At 38.6% G+C, this 15,966-nt stretch overlaps 1 protein-coding gene across 20 annotated transcripts in view; it reads left to right on the plus strand.

The window, feature by feature from the left end:
* The window catches only part of LOC149258140 (uncharacterized), a 393,208-nt gene that overhangs the window by 103,902 nt on the left and 273,340 nt on the right, over nt 1–15,966 (plus strand). For all 20 annotated transcript variants that reach the window (XM_089414762.1, XM_089414748.1, XM_089414744.1 and 17 more), the window contains 2 exons: nt 5,691–5,796; nt 6,019–6,091. In XM_089414762.1, coding sequence (XP_089270888.1) covers nt 5,691–5,796; nt 6,019–6,091 — 179 coding nt within the window. The remainder of the gene's footprint in view (nt 1–5,690; nt 5,797–6,018; nt 6,092–15,966) is intronic.

The raw sequence follows: 15,966 nt of genomic DNA on the forward strand, positions 1-15,966 counted from the left end.
ATTAATTAGGTGTCCTTTTCAATCTTGATGTAGAGATTGTTGTCAACTATTGGAAATATTGAGAGGGGGGGGTGAATTCGTATTTCACTTTTTCTTACAATTTGATATCAAAAGCATTAACCAATAACATCACATCAAAGGAACACAAGATATATGTATATAAATAATTTAATTATATTTGAGGGAAGCTACAACTTCTTGTTTACCAGCGAAAACTGGAAGGGCTACAGCCCCAGATTTACTAGCTCCCATTGGAAGAAGGCGACAACCTCCTGAAGGAAGCTACAACTTCCTTTCCTAGCACCACCCTACCACCCATAATAATAAAAGATAAAATAAAACTCTTGGGTTCTCGTACTAGGGACAATGACCCAATTACAATAACTTTCAACATTGCTATTTCTTTGAAGCCATGTACAATTTCAGATCTTCTCCTTTGTCATGTTCAACTTGCATGCTGCATTGATTCTTTGTTTAAATAAGAGGGGGTAGAGCTCAAGCTATAATTGGCTTTTGATTGCTTTACATCCCTTACCATTCTTTTGCATTTTGACATTTGGCTTATGCTTTCTCATTTCTTACAATTGCATCAACTTGGGTATATTCAACCCCTTCTTTGCATAGGACATGGCCAAGAGGGAACCATTACAAGCAATTAACAACAACCGATCAAAAGATGGTATGACGGACATCAGGGAATGATGATAAGTGTTAGGTATGAATAACATGGAACACTACAATTATCAAAGGTTCCTATTTGTGCTCCTCCTAGATAGTGAAAGAAAGACCCCAAGGAAGGTCACATTGGACTAGGGACATGTTGTCACCCGGATTGTACAGGAACTGCGACAACCGCCGAGGGCAGGGGCTGTCACTCTGATTCCCTCCCACTCCATTCCAGCTGTCTCCCAATAGCAAGCTATGGGGGGTAGTCCCTATGGAAATGAGATGAAGGAAAACAAGTTGGGAACCAACTTGCTTGGGAGACGCGAATGAGTGGCTTAGCTACTTGGTAAAATACTAGCAAGATTAATGATTAGATTAGATTTCAAGTATAAGACCAGTTCCTTATGGAGTCACAATTCTTGCTTATTATAAATTGAAACCAAGTAACCAGATGGATACCCACTGCTTAATATGATAGACTATCCTATATGATATGCAATTACTAGGATCTATGTGTGATGCAATGATCTTGGTTATTTTTAATTATATGCCTAGTCTAAGTTGAACCTTTCTCTTAACTGTTTTGAGAAACAGTCTTTAGAGTAGACCACGAAATGGAAGCCAACGGGAAGCAGGAAGTGGCCTGATTAACGATACCTCCCCTGTTTTCCACCCACCTAGTGCCTTTGGCGCTGCAAAGCTTGTGACTCTAACGACTACAAGGTCACTGTGTTAACCACTAAGAAGAGTTGAATCCCTCAAGCTAATTGGAAAAGGGTTGCCCTAGGAGTCTATCAACCAAGCTTATGCTTGGAGGTAAATTAATGCAAACTAAGTCCTAAGATGCTTATGCAAGATAGATTGAGTGAAGACTTCTTGAGTTAAGATTGTTTATGTTATTTAAGTACTTAGTGTGAATTATCTTATAGCCAGAGTACTTAACAATGATTAGATAACAATCTTAAGACAAGATAGGTGCTTAAAGATACAAGTGCCAATATTCAACAATATTCCACAAGATGCTTAGAAAATGCCAAATGACCAATGTTGAGATGCTTACTTAGAATGATAACCAATGAAACTTAAGATGCCAAGTGCTTAAGATAGACAACCAAGATATTAAAGCCTCTTAAGATTATGATTTTAACTTAGAGCAATTATCCAATGATTTCTTAACAATGCCTCAATTAGATGTCAAACACAACGATGCCAATTAGATCTCAATGCTCAAACAACTTAGACCATCAATGAGATTAGAGAGTCTTGAGTGTGTTAAGTGCCAAGTTAACAAATGCTAGATTCCAAAATCAACAAGAACACTTCAACAATTATTAGTTCTAGGACATTAGTAAGAAAATGACTTTAAACCATGAAATTTGCCAAACTTATGAGGTAGAAAATTTCCGAATGCCTAGCCAATGTAGATTTATAATTTTCAGACCTCTTAAGATGTTATATGTGATTGTTAGGCAGCAGGAAAGTTGTAACAACAGCAAGGAAAACACCTTAGGTTCAATAGATATCAAGCCAATAGTGACTAGCAATGATTAGTAAAATGCTCAATGACTTGCCAAAGTGAAATATGAGTTTTAAACCACTTTGAGATGCAGTATTCAGTGCTAGATCAGATCTAATATATTTTATAACAGCAGTAAACAAATCAGCAGATCAACAAGGTAATGATGCTAAAACCAATGCCCAAGATGCCCAAAATTAGGGAAAAATTCACCAAAACTGAAAAGATCAAATTTTGAACCCTTTTTGGATGTGCGATTCAGAAAAATTGCAGACTTGATTCAGTAATTTATGCAGTAAATTCCCGCAAGCAAAGTTTTTAGATCTGGGCTAGATCTAAGATGCCCAAGTGGCCAAAATTTATGAAAACTTAGATTTTGCAATTTTGAATTATTTTGACCAACTTAAATGTGATTTTAGGGCCTAATTATCACTGTTATTACTGCTGTAATAAAACAGAGGCAAAATGAGGGTTTAGAGATCAAACCCTAAGCCCAAGGCTTTGAAGATTAACTTGCCCAAGCAGCCCAAAATTTCTCCAACAATCTTGCACCTGAAAACACGAGTTTTTGAGCAAATTTCTCTTGCAAAACCACCAAAGAATCAGTCTTAAAATTTTTAGAGATGGAACTAGGGCAAACTAGGGCAAAAGAGGCCAAGAAAGGCCAATGCTAGGCCTAATAGGGATAGCGTTGGGGGCTAGAAAGGCAGATCAGGGGTCAAAGAGGAAGGAAAAAGCCAAAAAGAGGCGACGCTAGAGGGAGAGAGGCACCAAAGGCTGGATGCTGGGTTTTTTAGGTTAATTTAGGGCCTAAAAGGCCACGGCTAGCCCAAGGGGTAGCTGTTAAGGTCAAGGGATGGTAGCCGTGTGGCCTAGGGCCCATGGCTAGACCTTCTAAGGCCTTAAAGCCCTAACGTTAGGCCTAGAAGTGGAGGCTGAGGCCTCTGAAGGCTACGACTTGCCCTAAAAGGGCAGAAAAGGACGACACAGGGAAAAAAAAGGATGACGCTGGCGAAGAGAAGGAGGACGTTGGCCCTCTAGGGGCTAGATAGGGGCTCGGGAGGCTTGAAAAGTGAAACCCTTGCTTCATAATGTTTTTTCTCCTCTAGATCTGAATTTTGCTGCAAAATCTTCAGTGGGTAGCCCTGCAAAATTTTCTAGAGACTAGATCTTACCCTCAAGGGCCTAGATCTAGCTCTACTTCAACTTGATCTTTTGATTCAACCTGCAAAAATGAAAATAAAACACCCAAACCCCAAATATATACAAAAATTCTTAAAACCCCAAAACCCAAGTTAGCAAAAATAATTTACAAATTATATTTACAAAATTATTTTACAAATATACAAATAAACAAGGGTTTTGAAAATTTATTTTTTTGAGAAAAATGTTTTTATGGCTATTTTCATTGATAAATGGCTAAAAATGCTTCAGAAACCACATAAATATTCAGGATCCAAGGAAAATGATCTTTGCCCATAGTTTGTGAACTTGGATACCAATGACTGAAATACCTGCAAACACTATGTATTTATTTCAAAATAATCATATATTAGCACAACATAGGAAGGCCCGTAGTCAGTGCATATCACAAATCAATGAACATGGACACCTTGAGTTGCACCCCAAAGTCTTTACTATGATAGAAAAAATAGTTCCCAGCGGGACAATAGTTTACACAAATGCTTCAGCAACAATTTCTTTGCCAGAGATCAAATGCTAGAGACTCAAATGACTCTCTAATTTATAGATTTATCCTCCAAGTGGAAAAATAACGGCTAGTTTCTTTGATCCTTGTCAAAATAATCTTGTCCGTTGATAAACACTTCAAGATCTTTTAATCTTGGCTTTTGATTTTTTATTTTTGAGGAATTTTCGAATTTATCATTCAATTCCATTTTTATTAGCTCAAAATTAATTATTTTGAGCTAATTTCCTCAAATATTTGTTTTTGACTTAACCACCAAGGTTCAAAGGTCCAAATTTTCTTGAAATATACAATATTCCCTTGGTGGAGAACCTTTAAAAATTGATTCATTTAGGACCCACGACTTTTTCCACTTGGAGAATTATTTTTCTTAAGACAATTTAATTTTGACTCTATTAATTAATTTTCTAGCTTATGATTTAATTTTATTTTGCTAGAAAAATTAATTAATTTACACGAGGAGATTTAATTATGATTTTACATTTACAACCCTCAAAGGGGGGATACACATTTGGCTTAGACCCTCAAGGCACAACCCATCTGCGACACAATAAGATCTAGTAGACCAAGTGATTTATAAGAAAATAATTAAGCCAATTAGCTTAAATTATTCCCAAATCACTTTTACATCAGACTCGACTAAAAACACTAGGACTCACCTAAGATTCCGATAATAAATTTCACCCTAGCTTTGGGGTTTAAGCTGGAGGGAAAAAACTCTTCTGATTAGTTGTGTCTAGAAACACAAGTAATCAGTGAGGTTAACAAACCTCCTAGGATGAAATTCGTCACCAAAATTATAGGCTTACCTAGGTTGTTACATATACCAAGGTCTTACTAGGATCATTTACATTAAATAATTTGCAGAATCGGTTTAGAATGACATGTAAATCGATGGTATATGACCTGATCTTTGAAAAAAATAAATCTGGCACTTGCACTTCGTTGGAACTTTGACAAAATGTGTGCAACAAGACACATGATAACCACTAAGGTGGAGTAACAAAACAAGTGCATGGCCAATAGCAGTCTATAATCCAATTTCAGTTCGTGATTCATACCATAATGCCTTAAACATTAAATGAAAGTACTTGAATGCAAAAATGGTTAGAATACCTCACAATAGATGACATACCTTCATTGGATGAGTGGGCTAGTTCAAAGAGTGCAACAGCTGGAAAATGGATAAGGGGCATCTGAGGCTGGCTATCTGTGGATCACAGTAGTGCTGCTGGTTGGCAAGCTGCAGGGGAAAAAATTCTCTTAGGGCTACCCATCAATAGAATGGGTACCAATTCCTAATATAATTTATTTTATGTTGTTGGTCATATGTATGTTTTGCCAAGCAATTTTACTGGAAATAGTCAGGAGCTCTAGGTGCAAGCAATGATTCCTTTTTTTTTAAAGTTTACATCCAGTGATATATAAGTCATTCTCTTAGTATTCGTCTTTGGCTCTGTTTGGTGGTTGTGTAGAACTGTGTTTGGTCCTCTTGTGCAATACAACTGCTGGTTATTGTTAAAATTGTGATGAACTTGGACAAGCGACATCTTTTTATAAACCATATTTCATGTCAATGTTTGAGCTGAAATAGTCTGGATTCATTTGGTACAAATTGTCTTGATATGAGAAGCATTTCTTATGTGAGTTTTCAATGATGGAAGTGCTTCTCAAAAAGTCTTTCATTATGGTTCTATTCTAGTCATATGATGGGTTTGGGTTCTTAAGGAGTCAGTTTCTTTAATTTTTGGAGTTTCAAAAGTATCCTTAGACTTATTTTCAAACATTTGCATAATGCAGGTTTAGGAATCCACGGGAGGTTGAACTGATTATAGATATATCTAATTCTGCTACAGTGTTTGATGCTATTCTTGAGAATTATGAAATGATATCTATCAGAGCACAGGTCTGTTCCTTGTTTTACTGAGGTGTTTGAGCATGATAGTTTGTAAATCTTGCATCACTACACTGCTGATACAGTAATGTCTTATTTTTGAAGGTATTGGTGGAATTGAATAAAATAGGTTCAGGATGCTAAAAATACAAGAACAGATATATAAAAGACTCTAGTGTGGAATAGTAAGTTTCTGAATTTCTGCTTTTATCATTTGGGTTGTTTCTTTTGCAGGCTCTTCAGGAATCCTGGAACAATCTGTGGATTTCTCAAGAACCATTTTTAGTATCAGCCATTCCACTTATTGGTATGGCTTTTCCTGGAAATTTCTATTGTTTTCTTCTGGCATTTTTGTTTATTTTCTTCCAGATGTGGAGAGTGCATATTTTATAATGATGAGGATCTGTTCACATCTTTAGAAAACAATATCTGTATGCCTTTTCAAAATGCTGCATATATAATTTCATAGAACAAATAATTGGATCATGGATTGGAAGATTGTTCTCCCATCAATTTGACGGGAGTGACCTGTAGTGGGCGAGAGCAAAAGTAGATAGGAAGTGTGCTGTGGAAATTTCATGCACTTGGGCAATTAATGCAAAACTGAAGTTTCACCTTATTTCTGATACATTTTTTCGGATCTTAGTCTGAGAAGTTTCAGTCTTTAGGGCTGTTCTAAATTAGTGTATAAAGCAGCTATGGAATGATTACAATAGTTCACTTAAAACAGCCCCAAATTTCACGGCAATTCAAGGATAAAAGAACCAAACAAAGAGATAAGTTTTAGCTCCATCCAGGGCAACTTATCAGCCGATAATTAGATCTGAAAATGCACTTTAACATCAGTGGTTACAGCAGTATAACAGTAGTAAATTCAGTTCCTTATATTCTTTCTTAGATGTCAAATCATTTAACAATTTGCCCTTTTACTTATGTCCAATCAAAAAGATGCAAATGACTGTAAATAGCAAAACACAAATAACATATATTGCTGAAGTTTGAATATGAAAATGAATCAAGATAGGGACAGCAGAAAATTTCATATATAACCTCAAGATGAAGTACATAACATTGCCTTTTCTCAAAGCTAGTACCAAAACTCCAACTATACAAAAAACCCTAACTAGGGTAAATCATCAAACCCTAGCCCAACCAAGAAGATCCAAGTGCTAGAATGTCTTCAACACAACCTCTGAGGCAACTTCTCTTGTTTTTCACAAATCCAGCCAAGTATTTTTTTCTCAAAACCCTAATGTCCAATCTCCAATCTTTGAGGGATATATCCTAACTATAGAAGTCCAATATGCTCGAAGAGACTCCAAGGAGACCAAGAAACCCTAGTGCCTCAAGAAAGAGAGAATACAAGTGAAGACCTGGGGGAGAGAGAGAGAGAGGAATACAAGTGAGTGAATTAATATGTTGTGGAAAGACTATTTCATTCCTCTATTTATATGAGAGGTAAGGGAATGCCAACAATACTCTGTTGGCCTAAGCTCTTACAAGCAACCTACATGAGTCCTTGTAGGCCACCAGTGAGATGTACACTCTAGGGTACAAGTGACCATGGTGATGTCATTTGAAATAATGACTACAAGGTGAGCCAAGGATTTTTTTCTCAAAACTCTAATGTCCAATCTCCAATCTTCGACGGATAAATCCTAACTATAGAAGTCCAATATGCTCGAAGTGTTGAGATTTGTAGCTTGGGAGGTACTCCAAACACTAGGCCAGTAGGTTTTGGAGGAATGGGCACACAAAAGTGACTTGTGGGCTAAGAACCCAAGCTTGGGGGCTTTGCACCCAAGCATGTGTGTGTGAAACTGTGATGATTATTGATGGTTTCACCAATGGAGATGATAGAGGACCTCTAGAGCAACCCAGGGCAATGGAAAACATCGAAATCAGAGGTCTAGAAATTGAGATATGAGTTTTTGAAGTTATGCGTGGGATAATATGTCAAGGAGAGCAGGGCGGCTAGGGTTAGTTTATCCCTCTTGTCAAATTCGTTGGAGCCCATACTTGAGGCTATAAATTGAGGACTCGTCGGAGGCATTTCTCATATCCTTTGTGGATCATCCATCAAAGAAATACCTCTGAACAAGACAACGAGACTGAGGTAGGACGCAAGGAGTTAAAGGCACGAGTTTGGGTCTGTTTAGGGTGCAGATTCCCTGGGCAGCAGAGCTGCAGGTCAGAGGCACCCAACAAGAAGATTGGAGGATGTGTCTTGGCAGGTTTTGGAGTGGACTTGCTTGCTGGATTAGGCCGCAGTCTGAGGTATGTATTGGGGTGGTTTTCTGTACTAGTTTGTGTATGGTATATCTCTGTTTAGGCCACAGGAAAGAGCTGCTACAACAACATGTTGGGTGGACTATTCTGAGGGTCAAGAGGCTTTGTTTAGGTCCTCTTCCCTAGCTGCAGTTAATCCTTGGAGAAGTGCAGTTCTTTAGGGATATTCTCCATGAGTTTGGGACTGTTTCATAGTGCTGTTGGTACAAAGTTGCTGTAGGGTGTGTCGAGGAGGAGTCTCAAGCCCTAGATCAGTGTTGTTGATGCGTAGAGTGGACGACAAGGGAGAAAACTAGTGGGATATGATTACACAGTTATTTGAGCAGGAGTTAGGGCTGCTGCTGTGCCCTAACCAGTGCTCTAGGAAGCACATATCCCAAGGCAAGGTGGTAGCAGCAGTGTGTTGCAGATGTCTTCTTGTTTATGGTTGGATGCTAGTGGATGAGAGGTCCTAGGAGAGGACATTGTATTGGATGCTTGTGGACTATTGGAGGGCAGCATGAGAATGGACAAAGTGTGGCCTAGAGTAGCACCTTGATGCACTAAGCTGGCTGCTAGGAGAGGCAGAGTTGGAGCAGCCTAAAGAACAGCTAGGATGATTGTAGAGGCTTGCTTCAAGCCTTAAGGAACAAGTCTCTTGAAGGACTAAGGGATTGTTAGAAGTGGCAAAAGAAGGGCTCAAAGGTCTGATTTGCCAGGAGCAATTTGTAGCCCTTAACTTGCCTTGTGGAGAAGGACATCTACAACAGAAGTTGGGCAGTCCTCCATGCGCTAAGTTCATTGTTGGAGAAGTACATTCAACATTGATAGTGGGAAGCCCTTTGGCCCTAAGTGTGTCTTTATTGGGCAGCATAGGAAGGCACTAGTGGGAAGAAGATCCCAAGAGAGCTAACGAGAAGCAGCGGACAGTTGAGAGTTGTTCATAAACGAAGTTGTGAACAACTTGACAAGAGTCTCGATGTTTTGATGCATTGAAGGACTAACGGTCAGTGGGAGAGCAAGTGGAGCAGAGTTCAGTGGCCTAATGGAGCTGATTCATTGGTAGAGGCAAAGTTGTGTCGCTGCAGATCGGGAGTTGAAGGACCGGGCATATGTGTACAAAGTACGACCAAGGCAACTGTGAGGATCTCTACATTAGCTAGATAGTCAGAGTACTTTGTTCAGGGTAGATTGGTTGTCAAAGGAATGACACCAAGCCCCAGTTGTTGTTGTCTTGTATCAGTAGATGTATGAGGGCCATTATCCTTGGTATGGGAGCCCTAGACTGTTGTATTGTTAGTTTGATTAATATAACGAAGTTGGGTTGTTGTATAAATTTGTAAAAAGTTGTAGATATTGTGCGCTAGTAGATTTATTGCTATATATTGTTCCACTGTTGCAAAGTAGTTTGTTGTGATACTTGGTTGGTAGCGTCAGTGATTGTAAGATTCTATCCTAGACACCAATATCATGGAAAAACAACACAAAGAAACTCCAAGTAGACCAAGAAACCATAGTGCCTCAAGAGAGAGAGAGAATACAAGTACAAGTGAAGATCTGGGAGAGAAAGAGAGAGAGAGAGGAAGTGCAAACTCTCTTCTCTTTGTCACGTCTCATCACAAGAGTGTATATAATTGAGGGAATTAATATGTTGTGGAAATACTCCATCCTTCCTCTATTTATATGAGAGGTAAGGGAGACCAACAATACTTTGTTGGTCTAAGTTCTTACAAACAACCTACATGAGCCCTTGTAGGCCACTAGTGAGATGTCCACTCTAGGGTTCAATGTCCATGCTAATGTCTTTCATAATAATGACTACAAGGTCATGTAGCTACACAAGGCAAGTCCACACCATTTGGCCACCCTCACTTACTCTAGCCAAAGTCCTCGGAGTAGCTAAACTACAATCTTTGATGGTGCACTAGTATCCCTCAAAAGCAACTCGACAGTTTATATCTGTCATGCAAGAAATTGAAAGGACGTTTTTCCTCAAACTCAGAGCAAATAAAATATCACTTAACTCAAGAACATCACCTGAAGACATGAAAATGAAATGGAGCCAACTCCTCTCAGAGGGTATGTGGCATCATCCTCAAGCTCTATAATCATACCTCCTATTATCTGCTAGATTGTACTTAGCAAATAAAAGAAAAAGAACATCAAAGTTGGACAAGGCACTAGTCAAAATTTTGAAATCCAGAAGTCTTGCGGGGAAATTTTGCCCCTTTTTTTCTCTCTTTTCTTTCTCTATGCAATTTTCGTGCCCCATGGGGAATTGTTAAAAATATTGCTAGCATGATGAACTTATGTAAAAGACTTGACTTGGTTACTAAGGAAGTCGCTCCAAAGCGTTTTTTTTTTCACCTAATTAATTATTTTTGCTTTTTAGCGATAAATAATTGATTGAGTTTTTTCACTTACATCCTCCAAAGCTGGAGTGCGTCTTAATAACTAGGCCTTGAGTGTGTTTTCTAAGTCTAGAGTCAACGTATATTACCATGCTAGGCATTTTCTTGAGTCTCACGGAATTGCATTAGGTTTTGATAGGATCGTTTAATAATTAAAAATTTCCAACAAAATAGGAATTTTTAATTAAATTTATGTAACAAATAAAAAACAATACTAGGAAGACTCATATGACATGTAGGTACTCGTCTTTTATGCTGAGAGTACAAATATTATCTTAGTACTCACATTAGGGTCAAAAATATTAATCTTTCCTCATGAAAAATCACTTTTACTCAAAAAGTGAGGAAAAAGACATAACAAATAGGATATTAAATAAGCATGTCTCTAGTCAAAATGAGTCTCTCAAACACTTGAGAGGAGTGAGTAGGCACTCAAGTGGTAGCTAAGCCATGAGTCAAGCGATGTGATTGGGGTCGAGTCAAGTCCCATGAATTGAGGACGAGTTGGCTACCATTTGTTGATTTTTCATAGGATCTTCTAACTAATAATTACTTCTTATGATTTCTTACATTAATGTTTTCTTGCATTCAAATTCATCACAAAGCAATTACATAGAATATCTTCAACAATAGAACAAAATTGACAGTAGGATGATAAAGAGACAGCCAAACAAGAAACACAAGTATTTACCTTGGGTGTAATGTCTCCTTTTTCAGTTTCTTCTATAGTACAACTAGGGTGGATATCCAGGCCAGGCTACGGGAGTAGGACTACATCATCACGGGTCCTGAAGGGACTTTGAGGGATTCTGTGGGATTCGATGGCATTCGCTTGGTATATTCCATCATCTGCACAAGTTGCCTTTTGTTCTGTTGCATTCCGACAAATTTCGTAAAACGAGGTTATTATAGGGTTTGACTTAATTAATTACGCTTGAGGTGGCATCCGAAGAGGAATATTTGATGGAACAAAACGAGAAGATCTATAGGATGGGATTATGAGAAGAGACTTCCAATAGCTAGATGAAGTATGGTGAGCAATTTACCATTTTCCCAAATTAAAAGTGACTTTAATTATTCACTTAATTAAATAAAATGAGGGGAAAGTAATTAATTGAAGGAAAAAGGCCAAAAGCGTCTTAAGTGAAAGAAAATAAGATTAAAAGCTAAGTCACCTGACACGGGGACTCGGGACACATAGGATTCGAGATTCGTGGTGTCGGATTCGGACACGCTGACCCCCCGGAACAGGACACATTATATATTATTTTATTTAATATATATATATATATATATTAAAAATTAGATAATATCATATTTCTTACACAAATTTTAATTAATGATACAAATTTATTGATTTCAAACATAGATCTTCATCTATAGCTATTAGCATGCATAGTACATACAAAATTCAAATACATGTCAATCTATTATCTGTTTCTTATGCTTGGCCCTCTTGCCACCACGAGAAATGTCTAATTTTTTAGTCTTGTTGGAAAATCAGGATCTTTGTCATTAATATCACCCTCTAAGCATTAATATCCAAAGGTATCTTTGTCATTACCTCTGTATCTGTATAGGGATCTTTGTCATTAATATCACCCTTTAAGCATTAACATAAGATAGAACAAGCATAACATGTCAAGTCAAGATTTTGTTTGAGTGATGCGTACATTTTTAGGAGGGTCATGATACAGGAGTTCGACAACCAATGTCACTAACATCAAGCTACATGGAGGGATTGGTGCTCTTGATTAAATACGAGTTCCATACCCTAATACATGACAAAATTCAATGGAAACATTGCAATCCCCCAATCCTAAAATCTTCAAAAACTGATAAGTCTGCTGGATTTTGAATGAAATCTAAAATTCTACTTTCTCCATATGAAATCCAATGAGGCCGAAACCACTCTCAAACATCCTGAGCCATTTCATGGTAATGTTAAAAATTTAAGTAAAAGGATGAAAATGAAGATTAAGGAGAATGTCACTTTTACTTTAAGAATTTAACATTACCATGAACATGACATGTTTCCCAAAATCGCGACACGCTTTTGAAAATCGTGACACGACCTCAGATTCGACGTGTTGGAAAAGGACACGACGTGTGATATGATTTGGACACGAATTCGGACCGAATCGTGTCGGATTCGTTGGATTCGGGATTCGTAGGGGGTTTAGGACGAATCCGGTGACTTAGATTAAAAGTCACTTATATGGAGTCAAAGGGGAGCTTTTAGAATAATATTAAAAGAATCAAAATAAGATACTTCTAGAGGCTTTGAGAACTATCTATTTAGTCTTTAAAAGGAGGAGGAGGAGATCATTTGGCACATCTTGGTTTTGAGTATTTCTCTTTGATGTGGATTGGAGAATTCACTTCTCTACCTTAGTAGCCCAGGACGAAAACCCTCAAGTGATTCAGTGAGAGTGGGCAAGAACCCATATCTCCCCTTGTTGAATTCATCCAGAATTTATAGGTGCACTTATTGATTCTGTAGTCAGTTTTGGAGGGCTTGTGCCACATTGGAGCAGATTTTGGAGGCCAATTTATTTATCTCAGCTATGTCTATGTAATCCCATATTTAGTAATTAAATAAAGTTGAGTTTTTCTTATCAGTTTGTAGCATTTCTAGTTTTCATATTGCAAATCTATTTTATTTTTGCAGCAATTTCATGGTTCTTGTATTGCAATTGCTTGGAGAAATTTATGGTAGAAAATTTTAAGCAATTTCCCCAGAAGTTTAGGCAAAATTATAATTGGGGATAGTACAATGGTATCAATGTTGGGTTTCCTGCCAACCTGAGGGTTTATTGCTGATCCAAATGGATCCTAAGACCCTCTAAGTCTTCATATGGTTAACAACTATCGCAAAAGGAAAACCTTTAAAAAAGGCAGATAATACTATCGGGCATGAAAAACATGGAGAAAACATTGAAAAACAAACTTATCAGCGGTCAAAGCAACTTTGAATCGGAGCCGTCAGATCTGGCTGATCAACGATCCAAATCCAATCGGCGAATCGTAATCGGCGGTGGCAAAGGGAGGCTATCGACAGAGACCACAAGGAATACGCGACAGCGATCAGCGGGGTCAACGAGGACCGTCGATCAAGCGCGCAGATCGACGGCCCACGTTGCATCGCAATATCGCGTCGGCAAACCACAAAGGAGCGGGGCTATATACATATACATATACATATATGCGATGGTCGGACCCGATAACATTATAAACGATGTTTGATATATTTGAGATCCAGAAAAACAGGGTTTTCCTTTGTATTTGCGTATTTCTTTAAATAAACGAAATACAAAGGATAAAGAGCCGATGCGATGAACCGGACTCGAGAGGGTTTCTTAATGCTATTGTATGTTATTTCAAGTCCGATATAAGCGGGTTTTCATATTTTAATGTATTTTCTAATATAAAGGGAAATCACAAAACAGATAGGATTTCGGGAGGACCAAAGGCAGTAAATGGTTTGGGCCGGGCTCTGCCCGATCCCATACACTGGCTGCCACATGTCCAGGCTAAGGAGAGAGAAAACCACCCTCATCGGGCGGTTAACCTCCGTACGAAAGAGCCGCCCGAAATGAACCACAACCGTTGGATCTGGATCTCCCAGATCAATGGTGGAGATGCGATATCGCTACAAAGGCGGACCCGATAGGAGTTATAAGGCGAATTCATAATATTTCAAATCTGATGAACAATGATTTGGTGGATTTTCCCGTGTTTTGCAGCGTTTCTCTGTGTAAACAGAAAATGACCAATTTTGGGATTTCAAAGGCCTGATGACCCATTCCGTTACAGAACAGGTGGCCACCATCCTTGAAAGCGTTTAGCAATGATTGCTAACGCTCAGAGGGGGATCTAAGCGGACAGAGGTCGGGAAGCCAGAGAGCCCAAGAAGAGGAAACGAACAAGCAGTGCCGATTGGCTTTAAAGCCACAGATTGACAAAAAACAGACAGGCAGTGCTGAGACAGAGCAAAGACAGAGACAGAGAGTGATAAAGAGAGTCTGTGTACTCAGAGAGTCTTGAGGGGTGTTGATTTTTGGTATGTTCTATGCTAGAGCAATTTATTTAAATTTTCACAGTTAGCAATCACATCAGCATTACGATAAACTGCAGATAGAACATAAATATAATATGCAGAAGACAAGCCAAGACAAGAGGACACAAGATATGGCGCAAGCCAGGGACAAACCCCACAATGTGTGGGGAAACCCTTTGATCAAATGTTCTTTTATCTTCAAAGTTCAGCAGAGAAAGAGAGAGAGAGAGAGAGTACAATTACAACAGAAGTCAACACTTTGACTTGTCTAGATCTAAGCATAGATTATCTTATATAATAATGAGATCAGTTGAAGACATTCTGAGATCCAAGGTGACTCCTTCACCTATCATCGTGCTGCATCTGGTTCTCTTGCTGTACCACTCATACTGCACCATACTTCACTAATCACGTTTATCATCATGTTGCCCATGTCCATGATCTTATCCATCATCATGCTACCCTCCATGTCCATGATCTCATTCAACTTCATGCTACTCATATCCATGATCATGCTGCCCATATACATCACTCACAGCTGCGTCCTTATAACTGCACTAATATAGATATTTATTGCCATAGCCTGCGTATATATACCTTGCCATTGCCTCTATGTATGTATATTGTACTGCAAATTTGCCTGCGTATATGAGCCTCCATTTACCAGCATTTATGTGTTTCATTTTTAGTGTATTTATGTTTCATTTTCTAGCATATATATATGTCTCATTTGCCAGCGTATATTTGCTGTGGATTTACTAGTGTATATGAGCCTTCATACACAACGTATTACTGTCCATTGACCAACATAGCATATAACTCATACACAGCGTATCACTCAGCGTGTATATGAACTCATACACAACATATCGCTGTTATTGACCTGCATTCCTTCTGGACAACGTATGAACTGCGTGGGTGTCCATAACTATGCGTTTCATATTATGGGTGCTCTCTTGACTGCGTTCATTAAGGCTTCTGGATAGCAATTCCTTGATGACTGCGGCTATCCTACATCACTGCGGCTTCTTCCGTGTGACAACGGAGCATATTAGAGCATGTGTGTGAGGAGTCTTCGTTGCTGCGGATCAGTGACCATCGTATTAGGCTACAGCGGCTAGGTTTGAGATTTCCTCACTGTGGCTACAACAGTTAGGGCTTCACTGCAGCTAGAGCTGTAGTTTATCACTGCATTTATATTACAGCAGCTACCTTCATATTACTACAGCTACCTTCATATCTGTGGTTACCCTTCATGAACTGTGTGGACAGCGTATTAGAATCAGCGTTTAGAGTATGGTAAAATATCCTTTAACTGCGGCTGTGGATAGACCCTTCTTCTTGCTGTGTGTTGCTTCTGCGTTTAAGATCTAGGGCATTATTTGCACATAGGCCAGCGTATCCTTTATGTGTTTTTTTTTCTCTCCAAAAACCCAAGACATG

This window comes from Pinus tabuliformis, chromosome 6 (assembly GCF_031772625.1).
Source record: "Pinus tabuliformis cultivar Carrire ecotype Pingquan chromosome 6, CPIR1, whole genome shotgun sequence".
In the NCBI taxonomy this organism is placed as follows: domain Eukaryota; kingdom Viridiplantae; phylum Streptophyta; class Pinopsida; order Pinales; family Pinaceae; genus Pinus; species Pinus tabuliformis.